At 44.5% G+C, this 9,201-nt stretch overlaps 1 protein-coding gene across 1 annotated transcript in view; it reads right to left on the bottom strand.

The window, feature by feature from the left end:
• Positions 1-8,271, bottom strand: part of LYSMD2 (LysM domain containing 2) — a 20,612-nt gene extending 12,341 nt beyond the window's left edge. The window contains exon 1 of the mRNA XM_007935168.2: positions 7,996-8,271. Within this exon, the coding sequence (XP_007933359.1) occupies positions 7,996-8,271 (276 nt within the window). The remainder of the gene's footprint in view (positions 1-7,995) is intronic.
• Positions 8,272-9,201: the final 930 nt, after the last annotated feature.

The following is a 9,201-nucleotide window of genomic DNA, read 5'->3' as shown; positions in this document are numbered from 1 at the left end:
AAAAAAAAAAAAAATCCAAAACCAAACCCACTGCCATCCAGTCAATTCCAACTCATAGCAGCCCCCACTGGGTTTCCAAGGCTGTAAATCTTTATGAAAGTAGATGACCTTAACTTCCTCCTGCAAAGCAGCTGGTGGGTTTGAACTGCTGACTTTCAGGTTAGCAGCCAAATGCCTTACCCACTACACCACACTAAAGTAAGGTTAAATAAGAACTGTATGCACCTATTTGGCTTACCTGCAAATCAACTTAAAGACACACTTATGAATGGAACTCGTAATCTGGGGACTGCCTATACTTGGAAATCTGTTAAAACTCCAAATTTTTAAAGGAAACTTTTACAACTCTCTCAGTACACATAGCACTCACTACTTAAGGTTCTCTTCTGTTTGACCAGCAAAGGTTAATAATTTCCACCAACAAATCCAAGACCAAACCCTCTATCATCGAGCTGATTCTAACTCACGTGACCCAACAGGACAGAACATAACTGCCCTACACGGTTTCCAAAGCTGTAACTCTTTACGGAAGCACTCTGACTCATTTTTCTCCTGTGGAGGAGCTGGTGGATTTGAATTGTCAACCTGTTTGTTAGCAGCTGAATGCCTTAACCACTGTGCAACCATAGCTCCTTGTCCACCAACAGCAAGGGCTAAAGTTAAAACATTAAAGATTTTTATACACAGGTTTTTTAACTTAAAATTTTTGTTCCCTTGAAATGACAATCTTTCATCTTTGCTGGGCAATGTAGCTTTTGTTAGGGGAAATGTTAAGAAAGGACTTGGCTTAGCAGCTAATCAGAGGAGGAAGAGAAGACCCTAGGAATAAAACCAAACAGGGAGGGACTGAGGGTGCTGGGGCCTTGGCTCTGGAGATGGGAGAGGATACACAAGTTGCCAGAGGACAGCAAAGGGACTAAAAAAAGTTTATGCAAATAAGAGGTCCCCTTTGTTGTCTCTTTTCCACTTTGTGTCTATACTGTTCTCTGGACATTTTTCCAAGGTTTCCAAAGTTCTCTCTGTGGCTGCCGGGAGCTGGTCAATTTCCTTCAGAAGCTTGAATCTAACTAGAAGGGGCTGGGGTCAATGCAAAAGTAATACCTAAGTCTAGCACACAGGGTTCGCAAAGGAGCCTTAAAGTCTCAGTGGAGATAAACTCAGCTAGGGAAATTCCAGCCCAAGCAAGTTTATGTCTGAGATTTGAACTGTATTTCAACTTAGTACAAATAGTTTCACTTTCCCAGACCACTTCCTCAAGTACATCTTTATCTGGTAGAGATGCTCAAAACTAAACCTATATTTAATACTACATAAAGACACACTTTTAGTAGAAGGAGAGGAAACAAACACACCAAAAAACAACAACAGTCTTCTGCAGGTTGTGAGCTGGCCTCAAACCAAAATTTTTAGTTCAAGTCTAAAGCAGAATGCACTTCCTCATTCAACCACTACCTGGCCGTCTTTCAGGGCCTGCTCAACTCCAGGGCCCAGTGATTTCATACCAGCCAGGCTTTCCTATGGATTAAGTCCACACAAATGTGCATGGAAAATACAAAGATGAAATCAGACAAGCTCCCTTGCTTCTCAAATAGCTTACAGGCTAGTGCAAATCAATAGCTGATGAACTCACCATGAATAAAATGAGGACAACACGTGAGTATTATCGTGTAGCCCCAGCACAGGGCCTTAACCCAACCAGACTCAATGAAAGTTGTTAAAAAAAAAAGATAAAATAATGAATGCTATTTATTAATGACTTAATATGTTATCTCATAAGCAAAAGAGGATGGTGGGAAAGGGTCATAAAGATACTTTTTACATCACTGGCAGAAGAACTAGGGTTCATTAGGGGGCAGATCTGGACAGGTTCTTAAATCTCCACATTCCTTTTTCCTGCAGAGAAGCCTCCTAGATCCCTGGACCCATCTCTAGGGCAGAGATGTTCAAACTTAACAGTGAAGAACTAAGTAGAAAATTCATAACACATCAGCAAATCATCCAGAATCCCACCTCTTCTCACTACCTCCTTCTTTACTGCCTTTGGTCCAAGCTACTATCTTCTTTCACCTGCATTACTATAAAAGCCTCCATCCTATCTGGCCTTCCTTCCTTGGCACTTGCTCCCTGCCAACCCCCCCCCCAATCTATTCTTAAAACGGAGCCACAGTGATTCTTTTAATGTTTAAGTTAGTCATGTCACACTTCTGTTTAAACCCCACCAATACTTCCCAACTCGGAAAAAAGCCAAAATCCTCACAATGGCCTTTAAGACCCTATAGGATCTGAGCCATCTATATTCTTTTTTCACTAAAACTCCAGCCACACTGTTCCTGGACCATGTCAAGTATGCTCCCACCTCAGGGTCTTAGCACATTTTTCCCTTTGCCTGGAATTTTCTTTACCCAGGTATCTACATGGCTCCCTCCTTCACATCCTCCTCAGTGAGGCCTTCTCCAGCCACACTATTTTAAATCACAGCCACCTCCACCAGCCCTCTCTCTCTTCCCTGCTTTATATTCTTTATTTTGTTTATCAATATCTGAAATATATTTTATTTACTTACTGTCTCCACTGACAAAAATAAAAGTTCCATTAGGGAACGGATTTTTATTTACTCACTAATATATCACCAGAAACGTAAGTGCTGGAATAAACAAATACGAAAATTGGTTAAATGATCAATACCATTGGGAAAACAAGGCAGGGAAGGGAGAGAGATATGCTGGTCTAGAGGAGGGTTGCAATTTCAAACAGAGTGGTCAGGAGAGGTCTCATGGAGGAGACATCTAAACAAAAGATGTGAAGGTAGTGAGTCACACAGCCGAGATCAGCTACATAATTTGAAGGGCCTTGTAGAAAATGAAAATGTAGGCCCTTGCTCACAAATTATTAAAAATTTCAAGATGGTGACAGCAGAGCTTTAAACCAGGCATACACCATAAAAACCACACTCATTGCTGTCAAATCGGCCCCAACTCATCCTTGGGTTTCCGAGGCAGTATCACTATGGAAACAGATTGCCCAACCTTCCTTCCAAGGAGTGGCTGGTAGGTTTGAACTGCCAACCATCTGGTTAGCAGTCAAATGCCTTAGGCACTATGCCACCAGAGCTCCTAAGCACTGAGCCCTGTGCAACTGTGGCAGTCACATAGCCATGAAGCCAGCCCTGCATACAGCTATCAGGGAAAGTGTGTTCCAAACAGACAAAACAGCCAATACAAAGACCCCCAAGGAGGGACAGTACTTTGGAAACAACCATAGAGACCATGGCCTATTAAAAATAGAGAATTACAGGATCCTTTAGTTTTCACTTGCCCCAGGGCATTTCTCTCCTGTACAGACAAGTATGAGGATCTATTCCAACATCCTGAGATGCATCATGCTGCCAGCCCTTGAGCACCACTTGGAGAACCAGTTTCCAACTTGTTCCCCTGTGACCCAGGATTGGCAACCAGGTTCCCATCTTCACTCCTTGTCTCTGGGAAGATCCTTATATCTAGAATACTACTGGCTTTTCCCAATCTCTGCTCCCAAGGAATTGAAGTCCTGCCTGGTCTCCCAACTGAGTGGCTGGGGAGCTGTCACCAGTAGACAGTCTTCTCTGAGAGTTCCTGTCCCTATAAGCAAAACTACAGAGCTGTAGGACCATGGTCACAAGGGACATCAAGCTCAATTGGCAAAACATTGTTCCACATACTACTCTGGCAAGTAATGACTAGGATCTTAAAAGCTTACAAGCAGCCATCTAGATGCAACAATGAGTCTCCTTGTCCATAGCAAAAAAGAATAAAGAAAACCAAAGACACATGGAAACAATTAGTCCAAGCGACTAGTGCACCATGTGATCCTCAGCCTATATGACTGTGAGACCAGAAGAACTAGATGGTGCCCAGCTACCACTGTCATCCACTCAGAGGGGGATGTATGTAGGAGATCCTCAATAGAGTAGGAGAACAATGTGGAACAAAACTCAAAATCATAAAAAAAAAAAAGGGACCATGCCACGACAGCCCCGGTGGGGTCCGCGTGACACAGTCACCGGTCTGAAGCGGCTGTTTCAAGGAAACTCTAAGCTTCCCGGGGTGAAGTGTGCTCTCTCAATTTTTACCATTTGTTCCTGTTTGCTGATGTTTTTGATAATGTTGTTTGGTTCAATAGTTGCTAGTTACAATAAGAACAATAAAGATTTCTTGGAGCAGAGAGACGTCAGAGGATCAGGCGATGGCATTGACCTGAAACCTACCTTGGGAGAGGGTGTATTTTCCACAGAATCATGGATGACTTCAAAGGAAACTCCTGGAAAACATTCCAGAGGAACAATTGCCTCCAGTACTTCAAGCAATTTTAAAAATGGACCATAAGAACTTAACTAATGACCCAGTTGGAAATTTTTTCAATGATTTGGAACAAAGTGAACTCATTCTGGAAAAAACCAAGGACCAACATCTCCAGTGACTGTACAAAAATATGAGAAACCCTTGGTGTTTATTAACTAATGAACAAAAGGCAAGTTTAAAAAGTGGCTCACAGCATTAGTGAAAAGATACAATGCAAATTTCAAAAGTAAATATTTCCAAAGGACAGAAAAAGAATTTGTTTAGAAAAGGATCCTGACGTAATGGGAAGTCTCAGGGCATACGACAAAAAGGCCAAAACAATAATTATGATTATTGTTGTAGTACTTAGAATTGTGATGTAATGGGAACTTGTAAACTTACTGTTTTTGATCAGGTACTTTACTTTCTGTGTTTTTGCGTAAACCTGTGCTTGACTGATCAATATCTGAAAGGTCAGTGGTTTTGTAGAAGGAACTAACATGCACCATAAAAGCTTGGCCCTATAACTCAATAAACGCTCTCAGTTGCAAGCAGCCTCTGAGTTGTTTGTCTTCTGTTAGCCAATTCGCCGACTCCCTATTCACCTATAATCTTCTTCGAGTTATAGAACCGAGCCCAGTGACTGTGCTGGTCTGCGGCAGGACCAGGTTTGCTGGTCTGATAGAGGTTGGTGGAACCCCTGAGACTATGGCCCCTACCTGCCCTTCAGGTCTGGGATCGAACCCACTCCTGTGGCTTCCACCCAAACAAAAGACAGGCATATGAGCTGAACATTTAAGTTAGGTAGATACACACATTGGAGAGATCAATCATGGAAGAATAGAAGGGCTATGTATGCACAGGGAGACAGCTTGGGGGGCAGAAGTGCATGGGAGGGAAGGACACAGGGAAGAGGCAACTATGGGGAATAAGTGGGAGGGGAGATGTTATATTGTGGGAAATTGCAGTCAATGTCATGAGACAAAGTATATGTGAACTGCTGTATGGAAAATGAATTTGCTATGTAAACTTTCACCCAAATCACAATAAAAATTTAAGGAAAAAACAAAACAAAACTGCAGAGCTGTGCTCTACTTATGCATGATTCATGGAATGTTAAAGTCAATTGTCTGCCTGGACTGATTCTTAATTTCCAAGTACTCTGCCATGGGTCTCTAACCCCCAACATCTCACCACCTACCCTTTTAAACAAAACTCTAAATATGTTGTAGATTTTAGCAGTTCAATATTAGAAACTTAACTCACTTGACTTCTTCATGTCAGGGGAAAAAAGAACTTTTCTGACTTTTTAGCTTCTAACTAAAATCTCAATTTACAATGAATAAACCCAACTAATAGCTATAGATATTAATTAAAGCAAGAGTATCCCTTCACTGTTATGCTAAATATTGTCATGTTCACTGGTTTTGTATAGCTAGTAGCAGAGTCTCTAAAAATTTCATTAATTATAGTTCAGGACCCAAAGTTTATGAAATATATATGTAATAAACCAATTGGTCTCAACCAGAATAATTTTGCTAACATGAAGGCTGGCTATTCAAACCCACCAGCCACTCCATGGAAGGAAGACTAGGCAATCTACTTCTGTAAAGATTTACCACCTCAGAAAGGGGGTCACTATGAGTCGGAATCGACTCAATGTTAGTGAGTTTGATAGTTTTTTTGTTTTGGGGACATATGGCAATGTCTGGAGACATTTTCAATTGTTACATCTTTGGGGTAGGAACAGGGGATGTTACTGGCATATAGTGAGTAGAGACCAAAGATGCTGCTAAACATCCTATAAAACACAGGATAGATCCTACAACAAAGAATTATCAGGTTCAAAATATCAACAGTGCTGAGGTCGAGAAACCCTGTGATTTATGACTATAGATTATGGTTCTCAAACATTATACTTCAGTTTAACATCTTAACATCAAAAGTCTTTATTAAAGTTATGAAAAGTCTGATTTATATCTTAACTTAAAAAAAGAGTTGTAAGAAGGTTGACAGGAAGTTGATCAGCGAAAACAGAGATTAGAAAGCATTTGATCAAAGGTGGAGAACTTCAGTGAGCAAATGTTTAGGAGCTATAAGTAACTTAAGTGAGACCACAGAGGGCTGTAGGTTATGGTGCTGTGTGTGTTGGGGGGGGGGGGCAAGGAATGGATTCCTAGGAATAGTCACCCTGACCTAGTAGGTAGGACTCATAGAAACAAGACAGAAAAGACCTTCCTTCTTCAGTAATCAGGATGCTGAGAGAGCTCTCAGTAAGATCAGGATTAAAAACAACGGTAGAAATCTTAATAACTAAGGAAAAGCAAATGCTTTATCCCTATGCTGATTCAAGCTACTCCCAATGAGTAATCATACTTGTAAAATATCCTTACTCTCATACATCTTCTCACTTGTTAAAAAAAGAGATTAATTGCACCTATCTCTTGGCTTATTGTGAAAATCAAATTAAATAAGATACGACAGGACAAGTGAAATGTCTGGCACACAGTTGGCATTCAGCAGAAGGTGGCTATGATACTTCCCAACTCTGCTTCCCTCTGGCTTAGACCCAAATCAGGCCCCATTAACGTACATACATGGAGAACTGTTGGTCTATGTTCACATTTAGAGATCTCCCAAGACCACTGTATGGGGCTATCCATGGCAGGATAATGTCAGTCCATGACTGCACAGCAAGATCCCTGCTCTCAAAAAGTTTAAATGATAGAAGAACCTGATAGGTAAGCATATTTCCATTCAAATGTGCAAAGTAGATTACTCAGTGTCTGTCATTAGGTCTGAAGGACCAAAAAGACTTTCACTTTAAGAAAAAGATACAGGTAAGATCATCTTTCTTCCTATTGCTGTCTAAGGTGCTTCAGGAAAGAACATTGAAAAGTGATACAGAACTCAAATGCAAAAAGGCCATCACATAGCTCAAAGTTAATTATAAGAAATTTAATGAAACAATTTGTTCCCTCGGGTTTCCATGTTCTTCCCAGAGGTGTAATACAATATGCCCAAGACCCACACGCTTATAAATTTATAATAAACACAGCCCTTTAGCTCACCTAGACCATAGTTCCTGGCTGCAGCTTAGCGACAGGTGTCACATTCACAGTTGCCAGTGAGCCCACGGGTATAATTTCACTTCTAAATAAAGAAGCATAATCGATAGAACTAGAACCATCCAGTGGGAACAAGTGTACCTACCGTTCCTGACTCATCACAAGACTTGTTTACACAGAGAACAAAAGTCTCTGCTCAAGTCCACACCTCAGTTTGGCTTTTGAGTAAATACTTAACAGTGTAATCGAACTGAAAATCTGGTAAATGTGGCTCCCAGTGGTGCCAAAACGCTGGTCCTCTTTGGCCTTCCTTATGGGACAGATCTGCTGAGTCTGGGCAGGGCACCCAGGAACTCGATTCACGTACCTGGGGAGGGAGCCTGGGCCTTGGACGCCCGCCCTTTTCTGGCTGCAGGATCTGCCTTGGCGACCGTTGCTGTTACCAGCAGTCAGCACCGGGCGAGTGAGTGCCTGCGGCAGGGCAATGGATGGCTGCCTCCTGGACCCCCCAGGCACTCCTCCCGAGACCACCCCTTGCTCCTCCAAGAGCCATCCCGCACTCCGCCCCGGCACAGCCGCCGGCCCAGGCCGCGGCGGCGCGCCCTGCTCACCGAGACTCCGTACTTGAGCGCAATGCCCTGCAGCGTGTCGCCAGCGCAGACCTGGTGCTCCACATGGCGCTCGAAGACGCTGACGCCCAGCGGCGCCCGCACACTGGCGGTGCTGCCGTACGAGCGGGTCTTGGTGCGGGCCAGGCTTAGCGACAGCTCGGCCTCCTCGGACTCAGAGCCGGAGCGCGAGCGTGGCGGCGGCGACGGCGGAGCCCGGGGCCGGGATGCCCGGGGTCTGCCTTCCCTCAGGGACAGCGCGGGCGAGGAATCCGCCATGGGTCCTGCCGAGGCCGCCAGGTCGAGAAGCTCGCCAAGGGGGCGGTGCCTGCTCCGCCGGCGCCTCCTCTTACTCTTCACAGCGGCTGCGGACCGCGGTTCCGCGGGGGCGGCGGGCGGGAGGCCGAGGCGGGGAGCTGGGGACCTGGCATGGCGGGCGCCTCCCTCCGCAGTGTCCTGCCTTCCCTGGACGCCCGCTGCAGAAGCGCACCTGCAGGGGAAAGAACGAATGGAGTTCACATAGCTGCGAGGCCATACGCCTCCGCATCCCCCTTGCCAGCCAGTACGTGAAAGCCGGAGCTCTCTAAGGCCCCCGGGGGCTAAGAGTGACCCATCCTTGGGCGTCCTAGGCCCCCGGTAGAATCCTGCACCTTGCCACCGACGGCTTGGTCCACACACCCTAGCCTAACCACAGCTGAAAAGGAAAGCGTTGCTCTGCTTCCTTTATTGGTTCCCCAGCACAAGCCTACTTGCTCAGACCTTCAGGCTCTCGCAATGCCAAGGGTATTTCCTTCCCCAACTCAGTTACCTTGATGACCTCAAAGTACACGTCACAAAAACCACTGTGATCATCAAACACATATAGCTTCTTCCGGCCCATCGCAACAGCTTAGGCCAAGTGCTTTCAACATTACAGCAGGAGTAATAGTGCTTCAAAGGCCTGATGAGTTGCTTCAATCTGACCGTCCAGTTGCTTTCGTTTTACTCTTCTTTGTTCACCAGTACCAATTTTAGTCCTGTTGTTGGTGGTGTTATGTGCCGTGGAGTCGGACCCAACTCATAGCGACCCCTCCTTGGATTTCCGAGGCGGTATCACTACGGAAGTAGTTTTTAGTCCTGCGCTGCCCTAAAAGGCTGACAATTTACAATCCACTCTCCTGGCTCACTATTTTGAATTAACTATCTGCACCCCCCCCTTTTTTTTTCTTA

Source organism: Orycteropus afer, unplaced genomic scaffold (genome assembly GCF_000298275.1).
Source record: "Orycteropus afer afer isolate SDZICR_OR568_19922 unplaced genomic scaffold, OryAfe1.0 scaffold00026, whole genome shotgun sequence".
In the NCBI taxonomy this organism is placed as follows: Eukaryota; Metazoa; Chordata; class Mammalia; order Tubulidentata; family Orycteropodidae; genus Orycteropus; species Orycteropus afer.
The sequence above is the reverse complement of the archived record's forward strand: the minus strand, read 5'-3'. Positions and strand labels throughout refer to the sequence as shown.